This window comes from Lepus europaeus, chromosome 5 (genome assembly GCF_033115175.1).
Source record: "Lepus europaeus isolate LE1 chromosome 5, mLepTim1.pri, whole genome shotgun sequence".
NCBI classification, from domain to species: Eukaryota; Metazoa; Chordata; class Mammalia; order Lagomorpha; family Leporidae; genus Lepus; species Lepus europaeus.
The window spans coordinates 141333530-141354032 of record NC_084831.1 but is presented as its reverse complement, the minus strand read 5'-3'; the positions used below and the strand labels follow the sequence as shown (position 1 = coordinate 141354032).

At 47.5% G+C, this 20503-nt stretch overlaps 1 protein-coding gene across 1 annotated transcript in view; it reads left to right on the top strand.

Annotated features, from left to right (window-relative positions):
* Positions 1-7431: 7431 nt before the first annotated feature.
* Positions 7432-20503, top strand: part of KMT2C (lysine methyltransferase 2C) — a 288648-nt gene continuing 275576 nt past the window's right edge. Inside the window, 1 exon segment of the mRNA XM_062192886.1 lies at positions 7432-7782. Coding sequence (XP_062048870.1) covers positions 7622-7782 — 161 coding nt within the window. The 5' untranslated portion in view covers positions 7432-7621.

Genomic DNA, 20503 nt, shown 5'->3' with positions numbered 1-20503 from the left:
TCAAGGGGTTGCTCCACTTCCAATTCACCTCCCTGCTAATACATCTTGGAAAGCACAGAAGATGGCCCAAGTATTTGGGTCCCTGGCACCCATGTGGGAGACCAATAAGAAGCTCCTGACTTCTGGCTTCTGCCTGGCCCCGCCCCAGCTATTGCGGCCATTTGGGAAATGAATCAATGGATAGAAGACCTCTCTCTCTGTCACTCTGTATTTCAAATAAATAAAATAAATTTCTTTTTTTTTATTTAAAGGTTTACTTATGGGGCTGGCACTGTAGCATAGCAGGTAAAGCGGTCACCTACAGTGCCGGCATCCCATGTAGGTGCTGGTTCAAGTCCCAGCTGCTCTCCTTTTGATCCAGCTCTGTACTATGGCCTGGGACAGTAGTAGAAGATGGCCCAAGTCTTTTGACCCCCGCACCAACCTGGCCTTGGATCTGCTAAGCTCTGGCTGTTGAGGCCATTTGGGGAATGAACATGAAAGACTTTTGCCCTCTGTCTCTGCCTCTGTCACTCTCCCTTTCAAATAAAAAAAAAAGCCTTAAAAAAGATTTACTTATTATTTATTCGAAAGTCAGAGTGACAGGGAAAAACTGAGGGAGACACACACACACAGACAGATCTTCTATCTACTGGTTCACTTCCCAAATGGCCTCAATGCCTAGGGCTGGTCCAGGTCAAAACCAGGAGTGTAGAGCTCCATCTGGGTCTCCCACGTGGGTGGCAAGTGGCATATGGGCCATCTTCTACTGCTCTCCCAGGTGGAAATGGAACACTCGGGACTCTTAAGCAGTGCTCCTATGGGAGGCTGGTAATGCAGGCAGAAGCTTAACCTGCTGTACTACAAAGCCTGCCCTGGACCAATTTTTTTTTTTTTTAAGATTTATTTATTTATTTAAAAGGCAGAGTTATAGAAAGGCAGAGGCAGAGAGAGGTCTTCATCTGCCGGTTCACTCCCCAGATGACCGCAATGAATGGAGCTGCACTTATCTGAAGCCAGGAGCCTGGAGTTTCTTCTGAGTCTCCCATACAGGTGCAAGGGCCCAAACATTTGGGTGATCCTCTACTGCTTTCTTTGGCCATAGCAGAGAGCTGGATCAGAAGCGGGGCAGCCGGGTCTTGAACCAGTGCTTATATGGGATGCTGGCACTGCAGGCGGTGGTTTTACCTGCTATGCCATGGCGCCGGCCGTGGACCAATTTTTAAAATGTATTTTTACATAGATAAAACTAACCACAGAATTACCAAATGCCAGTTTTATTTATTGCTATGTGGACACTGTCATTGTTAAACTCTATTTTTAAAAAAATTTTTAAAGATTTATTTTATTTATTTGAAAGAGTTACAGAGAGAGGTAGAGAAGAGAAAGAGGTCCTCCTTCTGCTGGTTCACTCCCCAGATGGCCGAAATGGCCAGAGCTGCGCCAATCCGAAGCCAGGAGCCAGGAACTTCTTCCAGGTCTCCCACGTGGGTGCAGCATTTTCCACTGCTTTCCCAAGCCATAGCAGAGAGCTGGATTGGAAGAGGAGCAGCCGGGACTAGAACTGGCACCCACATGGAATGCTAGCGCTTCAGGCCAGAGCTTTAACTGACTGTACCACAGCACTGGCCCTGTTAAATTTTATTTTAAAGGTTTTATTTCTCCTTCAGATTGGATATAAATGTAAATAATTATTTGTGACAGTAAGAGTTTGCATATAGTCAGTTCAGTCTGCAAATGTTTCTAAAAATATACATTTTGATATAGATGCTTAAGCAAGATTATAGATTTGGTAGTTAGACTGTATTGAAAGGTGTCCCCCCATGAACACATTCAAGTCCCCCCGGAACCTCAGAGTGTGACCCTATTCAGAAATAGGGTTGTTTACAGATGTGCTTAATTTGAGATCACACTGGAGTGGGGTGGGCCCTTATTTCAATATGACTGCTGTCTTTATAAGAAGGCAAGACAATGACGCAGAGATGATACTGCCCTATGAAGGCACAGAGATGCACAGGGAAGAAGGTTACGTGATGACAAAGACAGAGACTTGCAGCAATGCGACCCCAAGCCAAGGACTGTGGGCAACCAGCAGAAGCTGAGAGAGAGGCACAGAAAAAGACTCTTCCTCAGTGCCTACCCTAAGGAAGCAGCTCTTGTTACACTGATCTTGGACGTCTGGCCTCCAGAACTGTGTGAGAATGCATTTCTACTGTTTCCAGCCTGCCAGTTTGTGGCAATTTGTTGTAGCAGCCCTAGGGATCTAAGTAAGACAGTAGTATTGTTTATAGAGGAGATGAACCCAAGAATGCGTGGGAAAGAAAAGAGGGGGAAAGGGAAGTGGGGAGAGGGAAGAGACCTTTTCCATGATGATAATCATTACCCATGTCACTTGAGGCCTTCTAGTCTGTGACCCTGGCCAGCAGAAAGTTCTCCAAGCTTCTGAACAGGCAGAGCTGCCTGCTGGGACTTCTCCCACCCCCGCCCTCTCCCTCAAACCCTACAGATGCATTTCTTCTAAAACTGTGGTCTTGCACACAATGGATGTAAATATTTAATCTTTCTATTTGTATGTTTTTCCCTGTTTATTTTCTAGTTGCCTGCTAGTCCTTTATGTTTATCCTTTTAAGTACTACTGCCAGGCCTAAAGTATAGACCTCTACAGGCAAGATTCATATCTATATAACATGTGCTTCGGAACATCTACTTCGGCCTCACACTCTTATATACAAATTTCTTTTGAAGATGATTGTTCTGTTTGTGTCCTTCTCAGTTTCTTTAACTTTCCCATCACACAATTACATGATATGTTACTGAAATAACTCATGTAAAGCAGTATGAATTTTTAAAGCTAAACATGTAGTCTGGGCTAAATATGAACTAATTTTGTGACTAAAAGGACAAAAAGTAATAGCCGTTGACTGCTTTTTTAAAGTGCAACTTCAGTAAAATATAAACACTAAAATTATAAGATCTAAAATTTAAGTTTTCAGTTGTTCTTCCACAATTGTGAAAGTTTAGAAACAAAAAAAGAAACCCTGAGGAATTTAAGACTTGATGGGAAACAGAGAGGGAAAACATCTCTTGGAAAACTTCTGAAGAGCCTTGTATTTTTACATTCACTAAAACAAAGTAATAGACTGTACTCTAAATAAGACCATATCAGTGTGGCGGGCACTGTGGCATAGTGGGTAAAGCCGCTGGCTCCAGTGCCAGCATCCCATATGGGCACGAGTTTGAGTCCTGGCTGCTCCACTTCCAATCCAGCTCTCTGCTATGGCCTGGGAAAGCAGTAGAAGATGGCTCAAGTCCTCGGGCCTCTGTATCCGCGTGGGAGACCCGGAAGAAGCTCCTGGCTCCTGGCTTTGGATCAGCTCAGCTCTGGCTGTAACGGCCAATTGGGGAGTGAACCAGTAGATGGAAGACCTCTCTAACTCTCCTCTCTCTCTGTGTAACTCTTTCAAATAAATAAATAAATCTTAAAAGGAAAAAAAAAAAAAAAGGCCATACCAGTGACACTTTCCAGGCCTTCAGTGTGAAATGATACTGTACCTTGAACTTTTATTCATTTTCACTTGTTGGGTAGACTCTGAGACTCTGTTTTGGTTACAGTTTCCTGAGATGTCAGTTTTTCTTTGTTGCAGACAGCAACCCTCACTCAGTATCCCACCACACACAGTTAAAATTATATATATAATTATGCTTAAAAGAGTACTACATGTAACCTGAAAGATTCCAATGTTGTAGAAAATTTAGCATTGAAAATCCTTTGCAATCAACCCTTTGGAGAGGGTCAGTTTAGTGCCCATCTATATTTTATTTTATTTATTTTAAAATATTTATTTATTTGAAAAGCAGAGAGAGAGAGAGACAGACAGATCAATTTTCCATCCATTGATTTGCTTCTCAAATGGCCGCAACGACAAGGGTTGGGCCAGGCGGAAGTCAGGAGCCAGGAGCTTCCTCAGGGTCTCCCATGAGAGTGCAGGGGCCCAAGCACTTGATGCCATCTCCCTCTGCTCTCCTAGGCGAATTAGCATGGAGCCTGATCAGACCTGGAGCATGTTGAACTCCAACCAGCGGCCACATCAGATGCCAACACTACAGGTGGAAGCTGATCTTCTTACACTACAGTGCCGGCCCACCCCTTTTATTTATTTATTTATTTATTTATTTATTTATTTATTTATTTATTTTTATTTGACAGGTAGAGTTAGACAGTGAGAGAGAGAGAGAGAGAGAAAGGTCTTCCTTCCGTTGGTTCACTCTCCAAATGGCTGCTAAGGCTGGTGCGCTGAGCTGATCCAAAGCCAGGAGCCAGGTGCTTCCTCCTGGTCTCTGATGCGGGTGCAGGGCCCCAAGCACTTGGGCCATCCTCCACTGCCTTCCCGTGCCACAACAGAGAGCTGGACTGGAAGAGGAGCAACCGGGACAGAATCCGGTGCCCATATGGGATGCTGTGCCGCAGGCGGAGGATTAACCAAGTGAGCCACTCCTGCTTCTAAGGCGCTGGCTCCCCCTTCTACATTTTTAAAATCCATACTTACCATGTATATGTATTAGAAATCAGACATTCTGGGGCTGGCGCTGTGGTGCAGCAGGTTAAAGCCCTGGCCTGAAGCACTGGCATCCCATATGGGTGCCAGTGCTAGTCCCGGATGATTCTCTTCCGATCCAGCTCTCTGCTATGGCCTGGGAAAGCAGTAGAAGATGGCCCAAGTCCTTGGGCCCCTGCACCCACATGGGAGACTTAGAGGAAGCTCCTGGCTCCAGATTGGCCCAAGTCTGGCCGTTCTGACCATCTGGGAGTGAACCAGCGGATGGAAGACTCTCTGTCTCTTCCTCTCTCTGTAACTCTTTCAAATAAATAAAATAAATCTTTAAAAAAGAAATCAGACATTCTAATTTTTTAAAATTGCACTTGATCCCTCGTCCTGATTTCATGATCTCGAGGAACCTCAGCTACCTGCCTCCTGGATTGTTGCCATTGTGGTCTCAGTGCTGTGTAATTTGGATGACTGTGATGGAAAAAGCTCTGGAAAACTTTTCTTTATGTTGAATAAGTGTTCCTTGAATCTGAATTTGCAGAGCACCCTGGGATATATTTTCCCTGCCTATGAAACTTCATGCCAATGAGCCCGCTATCATCCTCTTCAAACAGATCCCAATTCTCTTTGCTCATAGTGGCCCAAGAGAAGGGAGTCTTAAAGCCAAGCCAACTCACCTTTATCATCTTTGCACAAGCAGCACTGCACACCATAGCTACCTTCCATTCATCCATCCACCTTTCTACTCTTGGTTTCTCTTTTGTTTCCTTTTAAGTCTCCAGCCAGACTGACTTGCAATGTGCATAACGCACACTGACAGACTTTTGGAAGTGCTGAAGACGTTATAGAAGTAAACTATCTTGATGTAGAATTCGTGCATATGAAACTCCCAGTGGAGACGAATGGTCTAATTTCAGCATTGAACACTGATAAACATTTGGATCAATAACCCATTTTGAAAGTGTGCATTTAATGTGCAACATGCAGAAAAAGGTGAAAAAGGGTTGAGTTGTCTTACTGGTACTTAGTAATAAACTTCAAATATTCCACATTCCTGTGTGTAATTGATTCTTTTCATTGAGAGTTTGTATTTACCACACCAGCCGCCTTCTCCCCAGTCCCAAAGTCCCTTTGGCTGTGAATTCGGTTAACTTGAAAGCCAGCAGGCAGAAACCCTGAAGGACTTCAAGTGACTATGTTAACCAAATTCCTCATTTAAAAACGAAATCTATGCTTTCAGTTAGAAATCAAACTCTGTCTATTTTGTCCAAATAGGAAACACAGTTCAAAGTTAAATTCCTGGTTGCAGAGAGGAAGGGAAGGCGAGCCACACCGCTGGAGAAACCAGCAAATCCTCCCCATCGGCCACCGAGGACGGAAAGGAAGGATGATCGGAAAGTGCCCAGCACAAGGCCCGCACAGGAGGTGCGTTCACAATGACGGCCGACCCCACTCCGCCTGCAATGGTGCTGTGTCTTCCTGCTTCCCCCAGTCCCAGTCTGTACTTTCTTTTTCGCTCCCGCAATACCAGTCGGAGGGAGGGCCGGGCCGGCAGCCCAGGGAACCTTGTGCAGCTTATCTGTCAGCATCAGAAGCGCGCTGGAATTCCGTATCTGTAACCGCTCTTCTGGGGAAAACTCGTCTTTCAGGCTCCTGCTCGCCCCTCTGTCTTCCGCGGACCGCACGTCCGGCTAGAGGGGGCTCAGGCGCACGGGGGTCTGCCCCCATCCCCACCCGCGGCCGCGGGCCTGCCGTTGCGCGTCCTACCCCTCTGCGCGTCACGGTGCTCTGAAGCCTCGGCAGCTTTGGCAAAACCTTCCGGGACTGCTTTTTTACATGACGTTACCATAACGAAACTGTAACTGGAAGCGGACTACGGCGAAGTTGAACTCCGTTCCTCTCCGCCACAGCCACTAAAACGCAAAGCACACGGCGCGCCAACGCCGCCGGCGCCCCTCCGGGTAGCGTCTCCACACGCCGCGTGAGGGCTGCCGAGGCTCTCCCGAGCCTCGTTCTCGGCGTACACGCCCGGGTGTTTACACCGCTCGCCCCGGCCTCCCTGGATCCCGATTCCGGATCTCTTTGTCCGCAGCTTGGCTCTCTCCCGAGCCGGAGCCGGAGCCGGAGCCGGAGCCGCGGCCCGGCCGGCCGCCGCGTCAGAGCTGGGGGGGGGGGGGGGGGGAGGGAGCCCCGGGGCGGGGGGAGGGGCGGTGAGGTCAGCGGCGGCGGCGCGTCCGCGGGCGGAGGGGAGCGGCGCATGCGCGGAGCGAGCCCCGTGAGTGGCAGCGGCGGCGCGCGAGGGGCGGGTGAGGGGCCGAGGAGTGGGGGGAGGGGGCGGAGGACGGCGAGGCGGTTGTGTGTGGGCGAGACGGCGGCGAGTTTGAGAGGTCTGTGGTGCGGGTCGCCCCGGGGGAGCCCCGGCGAGGGCCTCGCGCGACGGCCACGCTCGTGTGTGTGTGGGGTACACGCACACACGCAAAACTTCCTCCTCCCCTGCCCCGGGAGAGCGAGCGAGCGGGCGTGTGTGAGCGCGAGTGCGAGCGAGCGAGCGAGCGGGCGAGCTGAGGGCCGGCGCTCGCGCGGCCCCGGAGCCCACAACAACAACTGGAGCAGCTGTCAAAACTTCGCCGCCGCCGCCGGGCCTGCCGGCGCGGGGGAGGGGCGCCGGCGGGGCAGGACCCCCGCGCCGCCCCCGCACCCCGCCGCGGCGGCCCTGGGGGAGGGGCCGGGCGGAGACCCCGGGGGCCGGCTCCCCGCCCCCGGCCCGCACGCCCGCCCCGCACCCGCCGGCGCCCCGCCCGCCCCGCACCTCCCCGCCCCGCCCGGCCGGCCGGCCCGCCCCGCCCGCCGCCCCCCGCCGGCCCCTGCGCGCGGAGGTGCGCGCGCCCGCGCCGATGTGTGTGAGTGCGTGTCCTGCTCGCTCCATGTTGCCGCCTCTCCCGGTACCTGCTGCTGCTGCTGCTCCCGGGGCTGCGGGAAATGCGAGAGGCTGAGCCGGGGAGGAGGAACCCGAGCAGCAGCGGCGGCGGCCGCGGCGGCGGGAGGCGCCCCCCAGGAGGAGGACCGGGATCCATGTGTCTTTCCTGGTGACTAGGATGTCGTCGGAGGAGGACCGGAGCGTGGAGCAGCCGCAGCCGCCGCCACCACCCCCCGAGGAGCCCGGAGCCCCGGCCCCGAGCCCCGCAGCCGCAGACAAAAGACCTCGGGGCCGGCCTCGCAAAGATGGCGCTTCCCCTTTCCAGAGAGCCAGAAAGAAGTAAGTTGAGTGCGAGGGAGCCAGGCCGGGAGCCAGCGGCGGCGCCGGCCCGGAGCTGTCACCGGGCGCCCGCCCCGCGGCCCCCCGCGCCCCGGCGCCCCCCGGCGGGGTGGGGGCGGGGCGGGCCTCGGGCGGCGGCGGCCGCCGGCCCAGCCCGGCCCGGCCCGCGCCCCGCGGCGGCCGCCCGCGCCCCCGGCCTCCCCGCCGGCGCTCGGCTCCGCACACTTTACTTTTTAGTTTCGGCCTTGTCGCTGCGTTTTCCGCCGGGCTTCTCCGTCTCGGAGAGGATTTCTCCGCGGTTCGTCCTGGCCTAGCAGGATTAATTTAAAAAACAAACAGCGAAGCACGCCCAGGCAGTCCCCCCTCGACGGAATTTCTCGCGAACTACAAAGCGGCCGGGTCTCGGGAAACTCTCGAGCTGTCAAAACGCCTGGGCCAGGTGGTCTCGGGCCCGGGCGGCGGGGGGGCGGGGGTGGGGTCGGGAGGGGAGCCGACAGGCCGAGTGCGGGTTTTCTTTGTCAGCTGGCTGCTCCTTCAACTTTTCCTGCTCCCAAACCTGTGTTTTCTTCTTTAATGATAGATTAGGAAGCCATTTGACTTCTTCCTTTATCCCCTCCCCCCACACCCAGCACCGCACCGCCCGGCTCCGACAAGGCAACTCTTTTCTCGTGATCGCACAGCTGAGGGGAGAAGCGTGCTCAAGTTTTCGGAGACGTAGCCAGTGTTCCTTCACGAGGCACACTGCGGAGAGCACTTTTTATTCGGCTGCAACATAGGTGTAAATGTTGCCGAACTGGTGGCCGTAACTCGCCTAGCAATAGGTTTTCGTTTGTTTTCTGAGCTTACGCTAGCACTGGATTCCCCCAGTTCATTCCATGATCAGAACTGGCTTTTTCAGAAAAAACAAAACAAAAAACAAAAAAAAAACAAAACCAGCAACCAAAAAACCAGAAAAAAAATAGGCATTCGGCAACTTTGCCTGTAAAATTAAGGAATTCGTGTTGGTGCCAGGGAGCCGCTCAGCTATTGTGGCTCTTCACTGTGTTGTGGAAGGTCTGTGGCTGTCTGGAAGTTGTAGGATGGCGTTCGCTGCTTACTCATTTCATTGTGTGACAGTCTCATTGAGCTGTTGGTAGTGGAGGGTGAGCTGGGACGTGGAGGAAGCCAGCACGTTTATGGGTAGGCTGTCTCTGTGGTTCAGATGCTGCTTTTTTTTTTTTTTTGTAATAGTTTTGTTATGTTTAGTGATTTGGAGTAAAAATAGTGGTGTTAACTGGCGCAGCAGGCCTGGGGTGTGGGAACCCATTAAGCTCTTGACTGGATGCACTTTGCTGTCTTTTTACCTTGAAAATGATTCAGGGCCTTCACCATGCTTCCATATTTTGTTGCTAGGTCTTACCTAGCTGTGACAAATTATGATGGCAACAAGTGCAGAATGTATACATTAGGTGTAATAGGTTACGGTTTTTTTGTGATACAAATTTAGGGTTTATTCATTATGCAACTTACGCTATAAGCATGTAGGTATAAAATGTACTGAAGTTTCAAGAAGGTGGAGTTTTAAGTAACTTTAGATGCCTTTGCCACTTTTTTTTTTTGCATCCCTTAAAGCAAGTGCAGTTAGCTTTAACTCGATGGCTTCACACTTTATTTGGAAAGCATTTCTTGGCCTTACTGAAGGTTAGTTCGAGATTCTTAGATTCCAACTTAAATTCTTATTCTAGAAAGAGTAGACCCATGCTGTCACATCCCTAACCCCTACTGTTGTAATGAGCTCATTTGCGTCGGGGCAGCTCCTGGGTGCACCAGAAGAAAGGTTGATTTAGGGTTTTACCACCTTGCTGTTTAGACTTTCAGCTCTCGAACCATGAATAAAGAAGGTGGCCTTTTGAGAAGTTAAAACATTTCTGCAGGAGCAGGCGTTGTGTCATGGCAGAGGCAGGCCACTGCCTGCTGCGGTTCTCATCCCTGCCGCTCTTCGATCCAGCTCCCTGCTGAAGCGCTCAGGAGGACAGCGCTGAGCCCCTGCCACCCATGTGGGGGACCCGAATGCTGTTCTGATTTCCACCTGGCCCAGCTCTGGCCGTTGAGGCTATTTGGGGAGTGAACCAGCAGATGCAAGATATGTCTCTCCCTGTTTCTCTGTAACTGCCTTTCAAATAAATAAATAAATAAAGTTTTTACAGACTGTAATCTAACAAAACATTAAAAATTTGGAAAATGATTAAAACAATTCCAAGTCTTACCAATTTTTTTTTTTTTTTTTTTTTTTGTAGATTTGATAACTAGTAATAGCCTTCTTTATAAGAAAGTAAAGTTCTGGCAGCTCTGATGACTGTAAACTATTTAATTCTTTTTTTTTTTTTTTTTAAGATTTTATTTATTTGAAAGAGTTACCCAGAGAGAGGAGAGACAGCAAGGTCTTCTCTCTGCTGGTTCACTCCCCAAATGGCCACAAAGGCTGGAGCTGCCCAGTGTAAAGCCAGGAGCAACTTCCGGGTGTCCCATGCGGGTGCAGGGGCCCAAGCACTTGAGCCATCTTCTGCTGCTTTCCCAGGCCATAGCAGAGAGCTGGATGGGAGGAGGAGCAGCCGGGACTAAAACCGTCACCCATATGGGAGGATGTGGGGCTGGTGCTGCAGGCGGAAGCTTGGCCTGCTTCGCCACAGCGTTGGCCCCTTGAGTGAACTCTTAAACATTGAATGTCTTTGGAAGGGATGGAATCACCAGTTGCTTTATTTTTTAAAAAAGCTTGTTTTCATCTACTTGAAAGGGAGAGAGAGATGAATAGGTAAATAGATAGATAGATAATGGTCTTCCATCTGGTGGTTCACATCTCAAATGACCACAAAAGCCAAGGCTGGGCCAGGCCAAAGCCTTCTGATTGTGGGATGTGGGATGAGGTGACCTACCTGGTCGCTTAACCCCTTGCTCCACAGCACCCGCCCCACACCAGCTGATTAATTGGGATGAATATGTGAAATGGAAAGCAGGGAAGGTTTTTCACTTGTGTGCCTTTTTTACAATCCTTTGTGAGGATCCATTCAGAAAAGACCCCGTGGTTGGAGAGTGAAGACCCTGGAAGTAAAGCTAATGTGTCCCAAAAGTAATTTAGGTTTGATTGTGACATTGGAAAGAATCCACCGAAGAAATGAAAATTTATTTTCCTTGTGAAATGTAATAGAGGTGAAGGTTTTCAGATTGCTCCTGTTATTTAGATGATCTCTAACTTAGTGGCTTGTGTTAAGTTAGACATGATGCCTTATGATATTTTTGAAAAAGCAGATTTGCATATTTGTCTTTGGATATTGAGAAAGCCATGTACTGCCCATTATACTTTGCTTGAGTTTGGATTTTTTTTTTTAAACTTATTTATTTGAAAGTCAGCTACAGAGAGAGAGAGGGAGACAGAGAGGTCTTCCATCTACTGGTTCACTCCCTGGATGACCGCAGTGGCTAGCAGTGGGCCATGCCGAAGCCAGGAGCTTCATCCAAGTCTCCAACGAGGGTGCAGGGGACCAAGGAGTTGGGCCATCCTCTGCTGCTTTCCCAGGCCATTAGCAGGGAGCTGGATGTAGAGTGGAGATGCTGGGACTCAACCAGGCACCCAAATGACATGCTGGCATTGTGGACAGTGGCTTAACCCACTGCGCCACAGTGCTGTAGAGGCAGAGTTTTAAAAATCTTTAAAATTTATTTATTATTTTTTTGAGAGAGAAAACTCCCATTTACTTGTTCACCCCCCAGATGCCCACAGTGGCCAGGACTGGGTGGTCTGAAGCCAGCATCCGGGTCTTTCACATGGGTGGTCGGGACACAATTACTTGAATCAACACCACCGACTTCCAGAGTCTGCATTAGCAGGAAGCTGGAGTCAGGAACCAGAGCTGGGTATCAAACCCAAGCACTCTGATGTGGGACGCAGGCATTTTGGTTTTTAAGATTTATTTAGTTATTTATATAAAGTCAGAGATAACAGAGAAAGAGGGAGAGACAGAGACAGAGATCTTCCATCTGCTGGTTCACTCCCTAGATGGCTGCAATGGTCAGGCCGAAGTCAGGAGCTTCATCTGGGTCTCCCATGTGGGTGGCAGGGGCCCAGATATTTGGGACACCTTCCACAGATTTTACCCAGGTCCTTAGCAGGGAGTTTGATCAGAAGTGGAAAAGCTGGGACACGAACTGGGTCCCATGTGGGATGCTGGTGTGGCTGGTTGTGGCTTTACCTGTTAGGCCACAACGTCTGCCCCAGAGGCAGAGGTCGAAAAGTAGCTAGAAGAGTGTAAATATGGGGGCTGGCGTTGTGGCACAGCAGGCTTAGATGCTGCCTGCAACACTGGCATTCCATATCAGAACACTGGCGGCTCTGTTTCCAGTCTAGCTGCCTGCTGATGTACCTGGAAAGCAGCAAAATATGGCCCAAATACTTGGGACCCTGCCACCCATGTGGGAGAATTGGGTGGAGCTGAAGTCTCCTGGCCTCAGCCTGGACCAGCCATGGCTCTTGCGGCCATTTGGGGAGTGAACCAGCAGATAGAAGATATCTATCTTTCTCCTTCTCCTTTCTCTCTCTCTCTTTCTCCCCCCGCTATAAATAAATAAAATACAAAGAAAAAAAATATAAATAGGAATTTCCTGTTGTACATAGTGCAACAGTGAAATTACATTTGTCTTAAAGTTCTCCTTAACTGTAAAGACTGTCTAATTCTCTGGTTATTTGGAGTGCCTCACGATCTTTATCTGGTCTTGCTATTGCGAAAAGAAGCTTCTGCCAGACCATGCACATTGTAGAGATCTAATTATTTCCCTTAATGTTAAAGAAACTATTCTGAAGCCTTGATTTTATTTATTTATTCCTACCTTAGACTATAAATTCACTTTACTGAATTGGGAAGCCAATAAAACATTGTACCATTTTCTTACTAAGTCATCAGCGTTTGGGTTGGAGTGGTGTTGCAGCAGCAGGTGGTGAGGGTAGGGTTTCAGAGGCATGTTCCTGGCCCCTTTGGGTCAACTCTTTATACTCTGAACTACTTCCTTTACAGAGAGTAGTTACTGTTATTAGAAAATCACCTTGAGCATTATTGTTTTAGAAGAATTAGGCATAACCAGTGATGTCATACAGGGGACCAGCAAAAAATGGCTCTGCAGCAGGTGACTGTTGCTATTCTGTATTTGTGAGACCCTTCTTTTCATTTCTCTAGTTAGAAACTTAGATAGAAAACTTAGATAGAAAACTCTACTGTGTTATGATATGTACAGTTTAACAAAACAGTTTGTAGTTGAGAGATACTGCTATTAGTATTCATACTTTCTAATATCATGTAAAATTCATAATTCTTATGATAGAAGTTTTTCAAGAAATAAGATGTGGAAATTTTTGACTTTATAGGCACTGAAATATTTTAAATTAACTTCTGTGTGGTCCAGGACTGTCAGCCTTTCTTATCTATTGGCAGTTGCAATTTCACCTGATCTCAGCATAGTTTATTGTTGTTTTTTGACTTATTTATGGGAATTTCCAATTTTTGAGAATAGGATTTTTAATCTCCTTAACAATTTTCTGTTTAATATATTGGTTATTTATATGTAAACTTCATGAATATGGATTTTTCTGTAAGCTTAGAAGTATCACAACAGTTTATTTTCCCACCCTGGCAATAGAGATTTATTAAAACTTTCTTAACCATGCCTGATGTTAGTTGTAGTCCGTGGGCTGACAAGTCACACTTCCTTTTTTCCTTGCTTTGTGTTTTATTTCCTATGCCACAGTCTAGTTTCTCTAGGCAGGTAGAGTTTTCCAACCCCCTGTGCTTAAGGCACTTGAAGTTTATGACTTAGGGGATTTTTCTTTTTTTTAAAAAAAAAAAGATTTATTTTATTAATTTGAAAAACAGAGTTACAGAGGGAGGTAGAGCCAGAGAAACAGAGAGTGGTCTTCTGTCTATTAGTTCACTCCCCAAATGGCCACAATGTCCAGAGCTGAGCCAATCTAAAGCCAGGAGCCAGGAGTTTCTTCTGGGTCTCTCCAGCCGGGTGCAGGGGCCCAAGCATTTGGGCCATTTTCTACTGCTTTCCTAGCCCATGCAGGAAGCTGGATTGCAAATGGAGCAGTTGGGACTTGAACCAGAGCCCATATGGGATGCCAGCGTTACAGGCCGAAGCTTTAACCTGCCACAGCACCAGCCCCTAACTGAGGGGATTTTTCATGAAACTTAATTGACCTTCCAAGATAAAAGGATCTGTTTGAGGGATGGGCATTTGGCCTAAATGTTGCTTGGGGTGTTTACATCCCATATCGGAGTACCTGGATTCAGGCCCAGCTGGTTCCTAATTCCAGCTTCCTGCTAATACATGCCGTCTGAGGCAGCAGGTGATGGCTCAAGTGGGTGGATCCCTGCCACCCATGTGGGAGACCTGGATTGGGTTCCTGGCTTCAGCCTGGCCCCGCCCTGGCTATTGCACACATTTAGAAAGTTAACCATGGGATGGTAGATAGCTCTTTCTGTCTCTCTACCTCCCATATCAAAATGAAAGAAAACAAAACAGAACTCAGTAAGTAGTGGCCTTGGTGCAGCGATTAAGCCACTGCTTGGGATGCCTGCCGCTCCTATTTGAGTGCCTGGGTTTGAGTACTGGCTCCGTTTCCAATTCCAACTTCTTGATGCAAATGGTTGGGCAGCTGCCATTCAGAGATTGAGTTCCTGGCTCCTGCCTTTGGGCTGGTCTAGCCTGGACTGTTGGAGGCATTTCAAGGAGTGAACTAGTTATCTTTCTCTTTCTGCTGTTCAAATTAATAAAATAAGTTTTTTGAATAGTCAGTTTTTAGGTATGGAGAACATTAGATGCTCTCTGTGCAAGCTTCCCTGGTGAGGACATGTGAGAGAGCCTTGATAGGATGTGATTTAATTTTTAATCTCTGAGCTCTTTGAGCTGAATGCAAATTTTAGCTGAAATGGAATAAATTTTTCCATCAATTTTTTAAGATATATTTTATTTATTTGAAAGGCAGAGTTAGAGATAGGGGTCTTCCTTCCAATGGTTCACTCCCTGAATGGCTTCAGTAACCTGGCTGGGCCAGGCCAAAGGCAGGAGCCAGGAGCTGCTGCTTCTGTGTCTTCTACATGGGTGCAGGGTCTCAGGGACCTGGGCCATCCTCTGCTGGTTTCCTAGGAGCATTAGCAGGGAGGGGGATTGGAAGTAGAACAGCTAGGACTCGATCCTGCATCCATGTATGGGATACTGGCACTGTAGGCCATGGTTTTAACCTGCTGCACCACAGTGCCAGCCCCCACCCTCCTTTATTTTCTGTATTACCCTAGTCCATTTTTATTTTTTTAATTTTAGCAAGTTGATTAATCTCTTCCTTTTCTCTTAATTTTTTTATTATGTTTGTGCTACTGTGGCTATTTTTAGAACTTCTTGGCAAGATAAGTTGTAGAAGTTATGGAGTGCAATAGGAATGATTTCTTTTTATGATTGCCCCTTTGCATAATAATATGTTGGTGGCTACTGTGAAAAATTTAGTAGAATGACCAATATTGTATTTAGAATTGGAAGTGCAGATCTCTTTATTTGTAGAATTTGAAGGATGTAAGAGCACAAATTAAGACAGGCAGGGATGACGCAGCTCTTTGTGTCCTTTCTCTGTGTCATTTTAGAAAAGACCTCATGTAAAAGATGGGGAAATTGTTTTTGCTATTAATTTTATGATAGCAGTAACTATGTATAATGCACAATTGTGAAATTGTTTCACAAGTTTTGTATCTTCTCTACTCTTCTGTGACATTTTACAGCTTTCATTTGGCACATGTTACTCAAAGAACATGTTAAGTGCTAAATATATGCTGGGGTGGACAGTCAGCTTGGGAAGAAGATACACTGTGGCTGAGAGGAGTTCTCAGAGGCTTGGAGGAAGCAGTACTTCAGTTAGACCTTGAAGAGTTGGTGGAATTTAGTTAAGTAGGGTGAGAAGAATGTGAGAGTGTTCCAGGAAATAATGTGAGCAACATAGTGAGGAAGGAAGTGTAAGAAGCACTTTTCCTGGTGGCGGGTATCTAGAACAGAGGGTTAGTGTAGAGTTGGGGCCAAGCTGCAGTGATCTTTGAATGCGCTATTAATGGACTTTATTCTGTATTCTAGTGGTTATAAAATAGGGACTAGGAGGGTATATATTTTAAAATTTTTATTTATTTGAAAGGCAGGAAAAGAGTGTGATTCATTGTCTAGTTGACAGAGAGAGACACAGAGACAGGGCTGAGCCAAGTCAAAGCCAGGAGACAGGAACTCAATACACATCTCCTATGTAGGTGGAAGGGACTCAAGTACTTTTTTGTTGTTGTTGTTAAACATTTATTTATTTATTTGAAAGTCAGAGTTACACAGAGAGAGAAGGAGGGGGGTGGTCTTTCATTCACTGGTTCACTCCCCAATTGGCCGCAATGGCGGGAACTGCACTGATAGGAATCTAGGAGCCAGGAGCTTCTTCTGGGTCTCCCATGCAGGTGCAGGAGCCCAAGGACATGGGCCATCTTCTGCTGCTTTCCCAGGCCATAGCAGAGAGCTGGATCAGAAGTAGAGCACCTGGGACTTGAACCAGTGCCGCAGTGCCGGCCCCAATGAAGTACTTGTTTTTCAGGACCTATTTACTTGAAAAGCAGAGTGACAGAATGAGACACAACTGTACAAGGGGAATATTTTCTGCTGGTCCACTTCCCAAATGCCTCGGACTCCATCTGGGTCTCTGATATCACTGGCAGAGATAGAAGCCCTTCCTAGGTGCATTAGCAGGAAACTGGGTTGGAAGCAGATTAGCTGGGCCTAGAACTGGCACTCTGATGTGGGATGTTGGCATTGCAAGGCAGGGCTTAATCAGTTGTGCCACAGTGCCTGCCCTGCACCCAAGTACTTGAGCCATCACCTGCTGCCACCCAGGGTACATATTTGCAGGAAGCTAGAATCACAGTGGAACTGGGACTTGATCCCAGATACTCCAGTATGGGCTGTAGACCCAAGTGTCATCTTTTTTTTTTTTTTTTTTAAATTAATTAATTAATTTGACAGAGTTATAGACATGAGAGAGACAGAGAGAAAGGTCTTCCTTCCGTTGGTTCACTCCTCAAATGGCCACTATGGCCGGCGCTGGGCCGATCCTAAGCCGGGAGCCAGGTGCTTCTTCCTGGCCTCCCAAGCGGGTGCAGGAGCCCAAGCACTTGGGCCATCCTCCACTGCACTCCCGGGCCACAACAGAGAGCTGGACTGGAAGAGGAGCAACCGGGACTAGAACCCAGCGCCCATATGGGATGCCGGCGCTGCAGACGGAGGATTAACCAAGTGAGCCACGGTGTCTGCCCCCCCAAGTGGCATCTTAACCATTGAACCAAACACCTGGCCCAGTTACTTTGTTATCTCTAGCATTTTGTTCTGTTGAATGTGGGGTCTCAAATATTTGGTGAGTTGATGGCTATTTTATATATATAAAAGTTACAAATCCACCTAGCCATTTTTTTTTTTTTAAGATTTATTTATTTATCAGAAAGAGTTACAGAGAGAGGGAGAGACAAGAGAGAGACAGAGAGATCTTCCATCTGCTGGTACACTCCCCATTTGGCCACAGTGGCTGGTTCTGGGCCAGGCCAAAGCCAGGATCCAGGATCTTCTTTCAGGTCTCTCACGTGGATTGCAGGGGCCCGGGCACTTGAGCTATCTTCCAGCGCTTTTTCAGGCTATTAGGGAACTGGATAGGGAGTGGAGCAGCTGGGACTTGAACCTGCACCCATATGGGATGCCAGTGTTATAGGGGGCGGCTTTACCTGCTATGCCACAGTGCTGACCCCTGTTTATTTTTCAAGATTTATTTATTTGAAAGGCAAAGTAAGAGAGGGAAAGACAGATATATATATATATAAGACGGGGGTGGGTGGGGAAGATAGATCTTCTATTCACCTGTTCACCCCTCCAGGCCAAAACTAGGAGCCTGGAGCATCATCTGGGTCTTTCATGTGGTTGGCAGGGACACAAGTACGTGGGTCATCTTGAGGCGCATTAGCAGGAAGCTCGATTGGATTCTGGATTTGAACCAGCATACTGGCATGGTCTGATCTGCTGTAACACAATACTCACCCCGTAATGACTGTTTTGTTTAGATTTATTTATTTAAAGGCAGAGATCCTGAGATCTTACTTTTTTTTTTTTTTTTTCTTTTTTACTTCTCAAATGGCAACAACAGTTAGGGCTGGGCTAGGCCAAGCTAGGATCCAGGAACAACTCTGGATCTCCCACATGCGTGATGGGACTCCAGGACGTGAGCCGTCAGTTGCTGCTTCCAGGTGCATTAGCAGAAAGCTGGATTAGAAGTGGAGCAGCCAGGACTTCTCTGTTTGGGATGTGGTGTCTCTGGTGGTTGACCTGTTGCGCCGCAATGCCCTCCCCATGATGGCTATTTTAGAAAACACCCTGGTAGCCATAGGAAGAGAGGAATGATGTGGAGACAGAGGAGGTAATAGCTGAACTGTGAGGTAGTCAAGGCAAACGGTAGCTTGTTGGTGATATAGATGGGAAGGAAGAGTGATCCTAGTCCCTGCAGAGGAAGAATATAGTTTTTGGCATGGCTACAAGATAGAAGCATTTGAGGATATAGGATTGGGATTTTGCAGTGGATTAGGATAAATGATTAATGATGTAATAGAATGTGGAAAATAGTAAAGGTTTAGGAAAATTAGTTACTACTAGAGGACTTCGCACCAAGAATGTCCAGGAAAATGAGGAAGAATGTAAGAGAATACTTTCATTGTACATAGGCTAGTGTATACGTAATGCAGAGGTGTTCATGAGAACAATATCACTAGTAGGAAAGAGTTGGCAACAACAACAAACCATTCTGTTAGTCAGTGTTTTGTTACTTTAACTAAAATGCATTAAGAAGAATAACCTGGGAAGGAAAAGGTTTACCTTGGCTTACCTTTGGGAGCTCCCAGTTCGAGATTGGGTGGCTCTGTTAGTCTGGCATCTGATGAGGATTGAGGCTGGCAGTGGCAGAGCATGTGCAGATGAACAGTCATGTGATGAACCAGGAAGCAGAGAGACTCACACACACAGGAAGTGCACTCAGCTTACATAACCATCCCTCTGTGAGACCTCCCACTAGGCCCACCTCTCAGATGCCATAATTAGATCAAGTCTGCATCCTTAATCCATCAGCTGTCAACAGAAGTCTTAGGGGTTTATATGTCTCCATGAATTTGAGGAGCCAAGTCCTTTTTTTTTTTGGTAACACCTGGGCCGATCTGCATCTCCCACTTGGGTACGGGGGCCCAAGCACTTGGGCCATCTTCTACTGCTTTCCGAGGCCATAAGCAGAGAGCTAGATCAGAAGAGGAGCAGCTGAGACAAGGGTCAGTGCCCATATGCGATGCTGGCACTGTAGGCGGAGGCTTAGCCTACTAAGCCACAGTGCTGTGCCTCTCTGCCCACCCCCCCCCCCCCCAATTTTTTTTTTTTTTAAAGATTTATTTATTTGAAAGGAGAGTCACAGAAAGCAAGAGAGATCTTCCATCCACTGCTTCACTCCCCAAATGGCCGTAATGGCCAGGACTGAGCCAGGCCAAAGCCAGGATCCAGGAATTTCTTCTGGGTCTCCCATGTGAGTGCATGGGCCCAAGGACTTGGGCCATCTTACACTGCTTTCCAAGGCCCACTGGCAGAGAGCTGGATTGAAAGTGGAGCAGCTGGGACACAAACTGGTGCCCATAAGGGATGCCTGTACCACAGTGCTGGCCCCACCATGCAGTTTTTGCTAAGAAGGATAGATCTTTGGGTACTGAAGTGGGAAAATATCTGATACATTATTTTTAAAAAAAATTTTTAAAAGATTATTTATTTAAAAGGCAGAGTTACAGAGAGGCAGAGGCAGAGAGAGGTCTTCCATCTGCTGGTTCACTCTCCAGATTGCTGCAACGGCTGGAGCCATGCGGGTGCAGTGGCCCAAGGACTTGGGCCATCTTCTGCTGCTTTCCCAGGCCATAGCAGAGAGCTGGATCAGAAGTGGAGCAGCCAGGACATGAATCAGCACCCATATGGGATTCAGGTGGTGGCTTTACCCGCTATGCCACAGCGCCAGCCCCTCTGATATATTATTGATTAAAAAATTTTCAGAAATGTAAAGCAATAATTTTAGTACTATATTTTATAAAAAGCATACAAAGCTAAACTCTATGTTGTGCACAGATAAAGATTTGGAAGGATACATAATAAAGATTAATGCTTCTGGAAACTATGTAGTTTCAAATGTGCTTCTATGTATTTAAATTTTTTTATTTATTGAGAGGCAGAGAGACAGAGAACTTCTGTTCTTTGGCCTGCTCTCCAAATGACTGCAGTGCCTGACAGGCCTGGGCTGAAGGCAGGAACTGGGAAACCAATCCAGGTCTCTCACATGGGTGGAAGGAACCCAGTTATTTTAATCAACACTGCTGGCTCCCAGTGTCTTCATTAGCAGAACGCTGCAGTCTGGACACTGAGGTGGGAATCAAACTCAGGCACTCTGATACAGGATGCCAATGTTTCAACCACCAGGCTGAACACTTGTCCCCTCTGTACACTTTTTTTTTAAAAGCTAATCATTAAAATATATTACTTTACAAGTGAGAAAACCAAATTCACAACATCACAGATTTTAGAGCTAAAACTCTGGAGTTAACTGTTTGATCTTGTTTAAGTTACC